At 42.8% G+C, this 13,689-nt stretch overlaps 1 protein-coding gene across 1 annotated transcript in view; it reads left to right on the top strand.

The window, feature by feature from the left end:
- The window catches only part of scaf8 (SR-related CTD-associated factor 8), a 29,002-nt gene extending 16,230 nt beyond the window's left edge, over window positions 1-12,772 (top strand). Inside the window, exons 3-20 of the mRNA XM_042501513.1 lie at window positions 2,241-2,285; window positions 2,708-2,869; window positions 3,411-3,567; window positions 3,704-3,831; window positions 4,020-4,199; window positions 4,288-4,367; window positions 4,483-4,603; window positions 5,037-5,168; window positions 5,704-5,813; window positions 6,579-6,772; window positions 6,877-6,977; window positions 7,295-7,408; window positions 7,583-7,739; window positions 8,090-8,220; window positions 8,536-8,677; window positions 8,763-8,810; window positions 8,946-9,152; window positions 9,307-12,772. Coding sequence (XP_042357447.1) covers window positions 2,241-2,285; window positions 2,708-2,869; window positions 3,411-3,567; window positions 3,704-3,831; window positions 4,020-4,199; window positions 4,288-4,367; window positions 4,483-4,603; window positions 5,037-5,168; window positions 5,704-5,813; window positions 6,579-6,772; window positions 6,877-6,977; window positions 7,295-7,408; window positions 7,583-7,739; window positions 8,090-8,220; window positions 8,536-8,677; window positions 8,763-8,810; window positions 8,946-9,152; window positions 9,307-11,357 — 4,260 coding nt within the window. The 3' untranslated portion in view covers window positions 11,358-12,772. The remainder of the gene's footprint in view (window positions 1-2,240; window positions 2,286-2,707; window positions 2,870-3,410; window positions 3,568-3,703; window positions 3,832-4,019; window positions 4,200-4,287; window positions 4,368-4,482; window positions 4,604-5,036; window positions 5,169-5,703; window positions 5,814-6,578; window positions 6,773-6,876; window positions 6,978-7,294; window positions 7,409-7,582; window positions 7,740-8,089; window positions 8,221-8,535; window positions 8,678-8,762; window positions 8,811-8,945; window positions 9,153-9,306) is intronic.
- Window positions 12,773-13,689: the final 917 nt, after the last annotated feature.

Raw genomic sequence — 13,689 nt, 5'->3', positions numbered from 1 at the left:
ACTGGGCTAGACAGGGGTGGATGGATTAAATCTAGCAAGAGTTAACATCATAAAGCGGTGATCAGTTATAAGATTTGTTAAGTTAAACTGAGATGATTTCACTCTTAATTGCTCACATAAACACACGTGGATGTTGAATGTTTGTTAAATAACTGGCAATAATTACAGTGAACAGAAAAAAAGGTCTAATTTGAACAAGCCTCACTTAATAGACTTCTTTTGTTAAGTGGCTGACTATTGGATAATTTGAGGATTTTCTTTTCGTTGGATCCTGTTCTTCAACATTTTTCTGAAAGCTTGTGCACAAGATACTCTGCTTGGACCACTACTACCAGTTTTACCTATGTAAGTGTTCAGTCTAGAATCCAACTTAATTTTCCTCTAGCCTGGTGATGCCAGACTAGTTTGTAAATGCAAATTACTGAGGAACCCAAAAAACACAATTGAATAGACCTGCAACCAATCAGAGCATGGAAATGTGACATTAATGTAAACAGACGACAGTGTGCAGAGATGAGCTGTGCTGGTGATCAATATGTCTGCCAACGGATGTTGCCATTTTGTGCAAGCAGAATTTGAATAAAGCACAACAGAAAGTTCCACATCAGCTGCCACCATCTTGCTTGTTTTTGCATGATATAAAAATGACATTGTGTATTATGCATAAAGCATGAAGGCTTTGCATGTTGACAGTCATTTTATCAAACTAGCCTTATTGGGCCAGGTCAGCTGCAGATCTGTTTGTCAGAGCAAAGAAAGATGGCCTTGCAGATTATTCTGGTACCTGGGATAATACTTTATACTTGTAGCAAAAAGTCTACTATACTACCTATTACCCATTAAAGAAAGTTATTGGAGTCTCTTGGTCGCCAAAGGTCAGACAACTTTTGTTATACCCCTCTGTCTCCTTCCAGTGTTCAAATGCCCAAAAATAGGGCTCACCCCTCAAAGTGGAAGATTGTAATAATTAGTCAGAGCCCTCAGTCAGAGATTCTTCGAGTCAAGCAGTCAGAGGGGCATGGGGGTCAGTGTGCACTGCAGTGTACTTCAGGGGATGTTTCGGTCCCGTAGGAATGCTCTACGCTTTCATGCTGCTCTTCAGTAAAGGCTGCTGCGATTAAGTATGAAACGATAAAGTCTCTGGCTTCTGTTTGGTATCTAGTTTTGGCAAAAAATGTTGTTGCACATTTGCAATCCCTTATTAGTGTAGTCAGCACGTATTAGCTAAATTGGCTTGTTCATTATATTACATGATCGCCGCTGTCACCTGACAGTCTCTCTGAACCCCATTTAAACTCTCAAACTCTATATTGAAGAAAGAGGAACAGATACGTGTGTATTCGTATTGAACAGATACGTGTGTATTCGTATTGAACAGATGCGTGTGTATTCGTATTGAACAGATACGTGTGTATTCGTATTGAACAGATGCATGTGTATTCGTATTGAACAGATACGTGTGTATTCATATTGAACAGATGCGTGTGTATTCGTATTGAACTGCTTGCTATTACAGCAGATTTTTCTGTTCCTTTACACTCGTAACGCTGCTGTCAGTAATGGGTAGGATTGTGCCATATCATATCATTCAAAATGCAATGCAAATTTCCTAATGGTTACACTTGTTCTTTACAAATTACAGACATGACAGATCATTTTTGTTGACTCTTTCCTGAATATTGGAAGGCAACAGTTGTGTTTATGCTGACAAAACTATACTTTCTTTAGACTTATATATTTATTTATTATTATTATATTTTTCAAACTAGTATATTTTATACTTATTTTTTTACTACTATAATTTGTTGCTATTGTATGAATGTATTGTAGTATGTATTGTAATTAATAATAAAATATCTTTCTTATGTGTATTTTGTTGTATCATCAAAAATATTGTTATCACAAAAATATCCACAAATATTGGGTTATTGTTTTAGGGCAATATCACCCACTGCTATTGATGGGTGGTGGCGTTCAGAGGGGTGTGTAGTTGACATGTGGGCCAACTAGTGCAAAGTTGCAACAAAAAAATGTTAAGAATTTTTCAAAAAGAACAGACATTCAGCATACCGCCATGTCATGTGTTTCCTGTTTCTCTCTGAGGTTCTAACTACCCAAAGTTGCTTAGTTATTTTCTGCTTAGGTTTAGTTTCATTTCCACTGTTTTGTTTGGGTAAATTCTCTTTGAAATACTGCTGTTCAAGTCACTCAAAAATGTTTCTTTCCTGTGTGTCTTTCAGTTCTACAAGCATGTTGTCCAGAGTGTGGAGAAGTTTATTCAAAAGGTGAGTTATATTTCAAATTTAAATTGTCAGCTTAGTGTTGAGTTAAAAGATACTGAATGTGCAAGTTTTTTTCCGTGCACTGACTTCATACAGTCTGATAATGACCTGAATTCTCTCAAAAGTTTGATTTTCATAAACCAGTCTCAGAGGACAAGTAAAGAAAGACAGGGACATTATTCTAATGGTTTGTATGTATAGTGTGGATGCGTTGTCCATATTTGTGCAAATCCTTAAAAAAAAAAATCAATGTCAGTGTGTTCTGTTAACTGTTTCACTGATAACATTTCCTTATCTACTTCAAGTGTAGCAATGTAAATAGGCCCACTCATCACTTAAGTAATGCATAAAAGTTATTTAATACATTGTTTCACTACAGTTAACATATCCTAACACCAGCTGTCTGGTTTTTTTTGTGTCGACAGTGCAAACCCGAATACAAGGTCCCCGGGCTGTACGTCATCGATTCAATTGTCAGACAGTCTCGGCACCAGTTTGGCACGGAGAAGGATGTTTTTGCCCCACGCTTCAGCAAGAATATCATTGCAACGTTCCAGCACCTCTATCGCTGCCCTTCAGATGATAAGGTCAGACAGTTTTTAATAGGTTTTGTGTTCCTCTCTGGGACTTTTGCAGCTTGTCATGGTTTGATGAGAGTTGATATTAGACCCCTTGATATATACCTCAGTTTTACAGGAGCTGGTGCTTTGAGGAATAGGTCAGGGATTGGCAATGGGCTCACTTTATTTCATTGTTGCGAGTGACTGGGTGAACTGTCCCTCATGTGTTTTTGTGTTTTGTCCTATATTATCATGGACACAGTTGAGAATATGTTGGTAAACCAGAAAAAGAAATAACACATTTTATTCTGAAAAAGGAGAGATGCAACTCTCTGACTGCCAAAGTGATGAGATATTACAAAAAAAAAATCGTATCTTAGAAAGATTGCTAAATTGAGCAATCATGCCTTTTGTTTTTGTTGCCAGATCAAAAGTTTTTTCCATGTAAGACTGGCAGCCATCTTTTATTTTACCAGCACTTTTTTAGGCATTACCTGTTCCAAAGCAGTGATTTTGCGTTTTACCGTTATGTCATGTTTGCTTTTGTCATCTTGATTGGTGTTTCCAGAGTAAGATAGTGCGAGTCCTGAACCTGTGGCAAAAGAATGCCGTCTTCAAGAGTGACATTATCCAGCCTCTGTTGGACATGGCAGCAGGGATTCCCCCTCCCAGCGTCACACCTGTGATGCCCAGCAGTGCTGCTCCGGTCAATAACACTACACCTGGTCAGTCAAAGTACACACAAGTAGAGTGGAACACACACAATCATACACCTAAATAATGCTGTCCTCTGACTTGTTTGACAAACTGGAATGTGCATACTTCATGGTTCATATTGTAACATTGTTTCTGTGTGTTCAGGCACCCCAGCTACACCAGCTACCCCAGCTAACATAGTCCAGGGTCTGCCTGATTGGGCTTCACAGATTACCAACACAGACACTGTGGCTGCTGTGGCACAGATCCTACAGAGTCCTCAGGGACAACAGGTTAGTGAGCATGTCCACCCAGCATCCCAGTAATAAACTATTAAACTGAAGCTATTTGGCTATGGGTAACTAATAATCCTTAATGCTAATCCCAGTGCTTTTTCCTTTTCACTTGAGTGGCCTCTGCTGTTTGTGTAGCTGTTGGGGTTAAACATGTGTCACATAATCTGTGTCATCACCTGTTGTAGCTGCAGCAGCTGGTACAGAGTCTACAGATGCAGCAGCAGCAGAAGCCCCAGCCGTCCCTGCTGCAGGCCTTGGATGCCGGCCTGGTGGTGCAGTTGCAAGCTCTGACAGCTCAGCTCACTGCTGCCGCTACTGCCAACAGTCTCAACCCCCTGGAACAGAGGGTGTCCTCTTTTAATAAGGTAATGCTGCAGTCAGCAACTCAAAGTTTCTCATCCCCTTGCATCATCTGATGCCTTCTAATGTGATTATGTTGTTTGTTCCTTGCAGAAACTTCTGGGTCCTTTCGATTTTGGAAATGATTCAGAACGTGGTGAAGAATCGAAAAAGGATTCCTCGTCAACTCAGCTGTGAGTTCAGTGTCTTTTATGATCAGGGTATTAATTCTCACACACTAATAATCTAGAGTAATTTCATTGTGTCAACCACCTCCACTGATCTAATTGAGCTGCTGACCACTTCCAGGCCCATGGTGTCGGAGCCCATTAACAGCTCCCTCTTCCATCAGCTGGCTGAGCAGCTACAGCAGCAGAACCTGGAGCAGTTTCAGAAGCAGCTTTTAGAGCACCAGCAGCACCAACAGAAGGTAGCCACACACACAGACCACTGCCATAAAGAATGTTTTTTACAGGATTGAGGTTGACAGGGTTTAAGTGATAAATATTTTTCCCTTCCAGAATAATAAATATCCTTAAATTGCATTACAAACAAAGTAATGCTTCAGGTGACATAAATATCTACATTCAGATCAACTAGTTTAGCTCTACCTACACATGCAGTAGGCTTAGCATTCACCCAGAGGGACCACACACTAATACACCACCAGTTAATGACCCCTAAATAAATTCAACATCCCCAGACACCACACTATGTCTCTTACATATTAAAAGACAGGCTCATCAAAAATGCAAAAAGCAAATGGTTGTGTTCTCATCACGGCCATGGATAAATGTGGTCTGTTTACATGCCATGATAATAAAGCGCATATAAAAGGTACAACGCTCTTTTTGTTCCTCTAGGCAATGAGCATAGAAGGGCAGGACTCGATCTTCGGGCAAGAGAACTCTGTTGCGACTGCTCAGAGCAGCAGCCAGCCACAGCTTTCTGAGCAAGATAACAAGGTGGATGACTCCATAGACAACCAACAGCAGGTAAGTCCAGTCTGTGAGCCAAAACCAAAACTTGTAAATTCCATTCATTTATGCCATGGATTTACTTATTCGATTTTGTAAATGAAATGAATGCCTCAGCACAAGGACTGCACAAAGTAATGTTTATTTACCAGCAGGCCTAAATTGGATAGGAATTACTTTACTTTTCTACATCGCCATGTTTTTCTGTGTGGAGAAGTGTTAAAATGACCCTTTGCCTGACTTTGACCTTTTGCACATTCCCTGATAATGTTTTTGCACATCCTGCACAAAATAGTACAATTCTCCTATTCAGAATTAGCTATATTTTTCATTTTTTATTTATTTTTTATATTATGTTATGGTACTTCTTTGATATATCTTAATTTTATTTTTATTGTAACTTTTCTATTTTATATTAATGTTCCTTGTACGTTTTTATGTTTATTGTATATTTAATGTATGCACCAATAAAAAAAAAAGCAATTTCCTTAAAAGTGAAAAGAAAAACAACTTGGTAATATATCTTACTCTGATTTTGACTCTGTCTTTTTAGGACATGGATCTGGATGAGGGCCCGGATGGTATGGAGGAGGAGATCTTTGAGGCAGACGAGAAGAAGATTGCAAGCACACGCTCCAGGACCCGCTCAAGGTCGCGCTCTAGGTCAGTCCCACTTATTTCTGAAGTGTCATTTTGTAATGTGTTCTAGATATGCCTGGAATACTGCTGAATTGTCTGTTGTATGAGATGATCTTTTAACCTCATTAGAAAAGTGCTGACAGCCCTTAAGGCCTAATGTAGTGGTACTGATACAAGATAGCTGTATGGAGCTTGTTCTGACTGGAACATGTTTATATATATATATACATATAGGGTAATAAACAAAATATACTGACAATTCACTCCCCCTAACCTTATGTCTCTGTTCGGCTCACTGTATGAAGAACTGCTTTCACTTTCTTACTTTAGAAGATTCTCATAATCACCTGTGTTTTCTCCACGGGTTCAACAAATGAATACATTCATGCAAGACATCAGAGACTGACCAGAGTGTTTTTATTCATCACACTTATATCAGAAAACGATATGGGTAATAAATCTGTTTTGTGTCTAGTTCAGCCAAAGTATATTGTAAACTCAAAAATATTCACTTAATTGATTTTTTTAAATAGAGTTGGCAATTGCCTGCAATAAAGGCATTCTATTCTATTCGAGCAGCTATTATTTGCCTATACAAGCTTGTAATATTAGGTTGCTGTAGTCTTATTGTTTCAAACGCTGGTAAATAGCTCAGAGTAGTGCATTATAAAATTGACAAATATGAAACCAGGTGTGCTCAAAAGAAGCCAGTCTGTGATGTTACCGAAAATATGACAAAAAAGTCAGTCTGGAAAGAATTCCTAAGATTTTGGTGTTTTCTTTCCAAAGGTCTCCCAAGAGGAGAAGGTCCAGGTCCCGCTCCGGCTCACGGAAACGCAAACACCGCAAGCGGTCACGCTCACGCTCTAGAGACCGCAAGAGGAAATCATCACGGTCGTACTCAAGTGAAAGACGCGCCAGAGAGCGAGAAAAGGAGCGGCAGAAGAAAGGGCTGCCTCCTATACGATCTAAGACTCTAAGTGGTAAGTGCAAGTCATCGTGAAAGTCATTGAATCAGAATATGTTCATAGTCTGCTGTCAGTGCTTTTTGGATGAGTATAATATTTTTCCCCTCTTCCCGTACCAGTGTGCAGCACGACTCTGTGGGTGGGCCAGGTGGACAAAAAGGCCACTCAGCAAGACCTCACCAACTTATTTGAAGAGTTTGGCCAGATTGAGTCTATCAATGTAAGTAGACCGCTCCCCCTCCTAACCCTCTAATTTAGTAACAGCATGTTATCAGGGTCTTTGATCTTAAAATGATATCTGTTACATGAACCTCATTACCATATAGTGACCTTGAGCTGCAGTTATCAGTCTTCAGTGTTTCATTTATAATCCCTCTTTCTTTTTTCATTTCTTTTTCATTGCATGCTACACATTCATTATTTTTTTTCACAGTTTTCATCAATCACATATCTATTGATATTCTCCACTGTGAAGTCGTATCTTGTTGTTTAACCTTACCGTGTCCTGTGTAATATGATTTGTACTTCCCCCTGCAGATGATCCCTCCCAGAGGCTGTGCCTATATCTGTATGGTCCACAGACAGGATGCGTACCGTGCCCGCCAGAAGCTCAGCACTGGCTCCTTTAAGATTGGCTCTAAAATCATCAAGGTATACATTACCTCTGTAATTGAATTGATTGTATTTTCATTCTCCTTGCCGTTTCTTCTAATGTAATTTTCTATTGACCTCAAATGGTGAAACCTCTGAGATGGTAAAGCTGCTCCCAGAAATGACTTTGAAACTAGTGATTTCTTGACCTTCCTTTGTGTGTATCTTATCCAGATTGCATGGGCTCTAAACAAGGGAGTCAAGCAGGAGTACAAGCAGTTTTGGGACGTGGACCTGGGCGTCACCTATATACCTTGGGAGAAGGTGAAGCTGGATGATCTGGATGGCTTTGCTGAAGGAGGAATCATTGACCAGGAGACTGTTAATGATGGTGAAAAGAAGCACATCTACTCACGTTCTTTGGCACAAACACTAGGTCTATTGACTTGTTAGAATATATGTAGGATACACAGACAGGTTTGTACACACATGATAAAAGCATAACACAGATGTCCAAACACAGGCCGTTCCCAGCATTTAATCATCTAAGTGGATTTGTTTTCTGCCCCATTCTCTCAGTTGTTTGTTTTGTAATGTTAATGCACCAAATCCTTTAAGAAATCCCATCAGGAAACCCCCACCCTCATAGAAAAATGAAGACGAGGCTAAACTCCCAAATCCAAGCAAAGAATTGGATGATGCTTTATAACTTTGTTTTCATCTTAATGTCTGTTTCTGCAGAGTGGGAAGCAGCCAAGAGTTCTGAGCCAGCCAAGGAAGTAACAAGTCAGCCTGTGAGCGGTGAGGCTACAGCAGCATCTAACACCCAGGCTGAGACCTACAACCAGCAGGTCGCCATGATGCCTGTACAGGTACTGAAGAGGGTCTGTCTCATCAATGTAAACAGTACAGTGCACAAAGGGCACTGTATTGTCATTGATAAGTATTTGTAAAAAGAATTGATCTGTTTAACATATTTGATGTCCCCACACATTTTGTTTATTGGATCATAATAGTGACAGTGCATCTTTTTTATTGTAACATTTAGGAATATCGCAATCTGTTAGACATCCAGAGAGCAGTGTTTTTTATCTTAGACTACTGGAACATGGTCGGGAACTTGTGTTCTCTGTAATTTAGCCACTACATCATTAACTTACCCATGTTTTGTACGCACACTCTCGCAGCTCCCCGTGGCCCAGGCTGTTCCTAGTGCAGTAGGTTTGGTGCCTCCTAGCTTCCCTGTCGCCATGGGCATACCCCCACCAGGCTATGGGCCGCCGCCACCCTTCATAAGGGCTGGTTTCAATGCCTCACAGCCTCCGCCAGGTAAACGACACAAAAGTCATATAAAGAATATAAATCAGACTTACCTTAAACTCACAAGCTGACAAATCTATTCTCTGTTGTGCAGGTTTTATGCAGGCAGCACAGACAGCAGCCATGGCCTCGGCAGCTACTTGTGAGTATTTATCACTTGCTACCCTAAAAACTAATACATGCTTATAGTTTTGAAAACTGATGTCCTTTCAAGGAATTCAGCTTGAATTTAATCGCAGAGATTAAATTGGCTGTTCTCTCCTGTACCCATCTGTAGCTTTAGTGCAGTCTTCAGTGGCATCCAGCCAAGACGCTGTCAAGGAATCGCCATTCAGTGCTATGATTCCCCCGACCAGCACCATCCCTGGCGGCTTCATGGCCGGTGTGTTCAACCCAGTGGGAGTCCAAGCTCAGCAAGCCGCCAACGAGAAAGCCTCACAGTCTGCAGACGGTATGGAAACTGCTGCGGAGCTTACACTTCAAGGTGAGGCAGTGCTAACATGTTCCTGCTTGAAACATACTAATTATATTTTCTGGTGGACATTTTGATCATATCCTGTAGCGTGTTTTTATTTGCATTTAGAAAGGTTATTTGTAGAACGTTAACATGTATATCTGTCATTGTATTTTGTCCCCAGGCATGCAGAACGCAGTCCGCAGTGGCATGGGACTCCTTGGCATGCACCCCACAGCTTCGCTCACCCACCAGCTGCATCAGTCTGGTCTGACTGGGCAGAGAATGCCCGGCCTGCTGCCTCTGGATGTGCGACCTAACCTCCTCCAACCTGGGGCTGCCGCCCGTTTCCCACTCCTCATGCAGCAAGGGCCCGTCCAGCAGGCTGCTGGCCTCCTCGAAAGTTCCCTCCAGGCTCAAGCCCGTGCCAGGGCGCCCTTCTCTCAGCTCGACCCCTTCAACAGGGCCCCCAACCTAACCAACGAAAATGTATCCAAGACAGAAGATGAGTCCTCTGGAGCTGATGAGGGCAAAGACCAGGACTACCGCTTCCCTCCAATGGAAAAGCAGAGTACAGGCCTGCTGAGGACCCCTCCACCAGAGCATAGGGAGCCCCTTGGAGTTGGTGGTGTAGCAGGAGGTGGAGGAGGAGGAGGAGGAGGTGGTGGAGGAGGGGGGAGGCCTCCGTTGCTCCAGACCCCGGGGACTCAGCCAGCCAGAACCAGCCTAGTGGGACGTCTGCAGGCCCTTGCAGGCTTCACTCCTGATAACCGCTGGAATCAGACCAGAGGGGACTTTGATGAACGAGATGGCATGCGAGGAGGCTTACAGGCCTCAGGTGGTCCAAAAGGCTTCCAGGAGGATCGGCCCACACCTGGGCAGAACTTCCCCAACCGCTTCGACAGCCGTCCTGGGACAGCAGGAGGAGCGTCTGGTGTTTCGGGCAATGCTGGAGCTGCTGGGGGACCTCAGGCCTGGAACCGTAGTGGTGGTGCCACAGCACCTTTTGACAGTGAACTACATCAAGACCTAGATGACCGAAGACGCCCGTGGGACAGGCAACGAGACAGAGATGAAAGAGATTTTGACTTCAGGAGGGAGATGAATGGTAACCGCCATAGCCGGGAGAGGGAGCGGGACCGTGATAGGGAGAGAGACAGGGAACGAGGAAGAGACCGCAACAGAGAGCACGAGCGTGACAGAGACCGTGACAAAGAGAGAGAGCGCGACAGGGATCGTGAACGTGGGGGCTGGACACCTCTTCTCCCTCTACCGACACCTCTGCTTCCAACTCCACCTCTTAACCCCAACCTGACCCTGAACCAAGGCAAACTGCTTGCACCACTCAAATTAAATCCCCAGATGCAGCCACGATTCCAGTCCCCACTCCTTCCTCAAGCTCAGGCCAAGCCCTCTCTCTTGGGTCTGAATCAGCCGCCGCCTCAGGTTCAGATTAAGTCCCCACCTCCATCACAGAGCCAAGCGGCCGTGCCCGAGCCCCAGTCAGAAACCTCCGCTCCGTCGGAGATACCTCAGTCACAGTCATCACCCTCAACCCGATCACCTGACCTGTCATCTGACAGCAAATGTCAAAGCCTGTTGACTGAGGCTCCTACCAAAACTGAATTATCGCCACAACATGAGACCACTCCACAAACCGAATCACCATCTCAGCCCATGGCCCAGTCCCCGGCTCAGTCCCCGGCCCAGTCCCCGGCCCAGTCCCCAGCTCAGTCCCCGGCCCAGTCCCCAGCTCAGTCCCCCGCTCAGTCCCCCTCCAAAACTACCGCTTCTCCAGACACTGGGACCCCGAGCCAAGCCTCACCACTTGTTGAGGCGTCATCCCAGGACTCACCTGTGGCCTTCACACGGGCTGCCAGCCCCCCTGAAGAGACCACTCACTCTCTGGAGGAGCCAGAAAGCCCTCAGAAGGATGAAGAGGAGTCACAAGAGAGAACCCCCTCACCCCAACCCCAGTGGGTCAATGGAGCTGGGATGGACAATGGCACTGTGGCTGAGTCAACACCTCAGGCGTCTCCTGAGCTCTCTCCCGAGCTCTCTCCCGAGCCTACTGAGGAACCCTCTCCCGATCCCGTGCTCCCTGACAGTGAACCGGAGCAGCAGCAGGAGCAGCTTACCTCTCCTGAGGACGTAGACAATGAACAGAGTGAGCCCATGGAGGAAGCTGCGAGTCAGCCAGTGGTAGACACTGTCACAGACACTGAGGGGACATAATCATCACTCAGTAGGTAAAAGATCATTTTGTAAAGTTGTCTCTTCTTCTCTGTACTCATGTCGGCAAACCACCACACGGGACATGGCGAATACTGACTCACATCAGTTATTGTCTTATAACCAATAACAAATGATTTTATCTCTCACAAATGCCAGTGTACTTAAATAGAAGGCTCATTAGCTGATTTATTGATAGACAATTTTGTTTGTGTTTTTATTTCCTTTTTTAAGTTGTAATGCCACCCCACACGTTTTAATTAATCTTAGCTTGGCGAATTTTATTGAATTGCCTACCAAAATGTTTCAAATGTATATGGGGGGAAATCCGCTTTGACCTTCCTATGGAAGAGAGTAAAAACTCCTGGCTGTTCAACCATGGATTGAATACCGCTACACGAGATACTTGAAAAAGGCAGTTGCTGGCCCCATTTCTGTCTCCTCTTCTTTTAAAATGCTGCTGCAAAGTTTTCAGTGAATGCTTTTGTGGTGTCCTACAATGCTTTCTGTTTCCAAGCAGAACAAATAGCCTGCGTACAGTGAGACCAGTACAGCTGCTAAAAATTGGAGAACAAAATGAACATTTTTAAAATGAACACATGATAATGTATCCCCAAAATAAAATGTCTGTAATTTGTTTCCAATTAAACAGTGAACACAAACAGAAACGTACATGCCAGGGGGGAGAAAAAGAAAAAGAACAGAGGAATGTTCTAATGTTGGGTGCATATTGTTTTAGTTTGAAATAAACATGCTTTGTCTGTTTTTAAAAAAAAACACATGCTTTAGGACTGTTTTCTGACCCAGGACCAGTGGAAACTAAGACTGCTTTACAGGCTCGTACACATTGTGTGCTGTCACTTCAGTCGATTTGATGTTCTCGTAACTCAAGTTGCTGCTATACCATCCATCCACAGAGCACTTTGTTGGATGCAACCGTGGGACTTGTAGTTTTTAGTTTCTGATGACTTCCGCCTGTATGTTTCCCTAAGCGTTTGCTGGGTGACTGACTGTTGAGAATGGGATTGTGCCTTTTTGAATGGATTTTGTCGTTCATGATGATGATGCTACCCAACACTACTGTGTGATGTATACCAGACTGTGCGCGCAACTCAGTTTCAGACAGCTCTATGAACACAGTGCTACCTGCACAGAATTGACTGGCCTACCGTTTGAATGGTAGCTGGGCAGTTTGTACAGCACTCACCTAGAGGAGAACAAGTCTATATACTCCATCGTTCTGTGCATGCAGGCCTGTAGCCATGTTTTAACCTTCTTGTGTCTCTCTTTTGTCATTTCATACTTGTAGTGCTTTTCTGTTGAGACATACTACTAGAAACCCATAGTCTGCTGTTCTCTCAGACCAAATGTCTACTACAGGAGTTGTGATGTTGAATAAAAGTTGAAGGTGCATCGGATTTTTTACCCCTCTTATTGTCATGAATCCTAATTTAGGCCAATCAGAGGACTTCTTGCACATACATCACCACTGCAGCTTCAGACTGCGATAACAGTAGTTTAAACCAGTTAAAATGTAAAAAAACAATATGGGACATGCGTAGCTAGTATCACATATATTTTAAAGAATGTAAACTAACTAGATGATTGGTTCCCAACCTGGAGGTCCAGACCCCCTCTGGGGGTCGCCAAAGCATCACAGGGGGTTGCCAGACCTTGATTTTTAGAGTTTTAAGAAAACTTAAAAAATAAAATAAGAATACAAAGTAGGCCTGTATCTTAGTATTTCATTCATTTCATTTAGAAAAAAAAAAGAAAATTTTAAGATTACAACTCAAAATATAAACTACTAAAAAAATCTCACAGGAACAACCTCGTCCTTAACTAGAGAAGTCCACAGCTAAAACAACCAAAGAGCCAACAGAACAATGGCCAAGCTCCAGGGAGAAGAAAACACTGAATTAGTCAAAAGATAAGCCTATTAAATATCTATGATTGCTAGAAAACTAAAAAACAGAATAGCATAAAAAGTTAATAAAAAGAAAACTAATCTCTGATACAATATTCGCAGAAAAGAATCTGCTTAAAATTCATCCAAATCGCTCCTTACACACAGATGTCCTGCAGTTATTGCCTTCACTGTTTGGGTTCGTTGTACAGTTTATTAGTTGTCTTAAACTGTTATTGCTATGCATTGAATATAACATTAACTATCCACAAAAAATGTCACTCAGTCTGGGGTATTTAGTTTATCCAATTTAAGGGAAAACCTTGGGGCAACCATTGACCTAGACTGTTGGCACTGTCTTCTTTAGATACTACTTTAGTTCACTTACTTTCAGGCAAGCGTCAGAGGCCAGCAATAGAATAACACTCG

Source organism: Plectropomus leopardus, chromosome 14 (genome assembly GCF_008729295.1).
Source record: "Plectropomus leopardus isolate mb chromosome 14, YSFRI_Pleo_2.0, whole genome shotgun sequence".
Taxonomy (NCBI): Eukaryota; Metazoa; Chordata; class Actinopteri; order Perciformes; family Serranidae; genus Plectropomus; species Plectropomus leopardus.
Note: the sequence above shows the minus strand (reverse complement) of the source record. Positions and strands in the feature narration are given on the sequence as shown.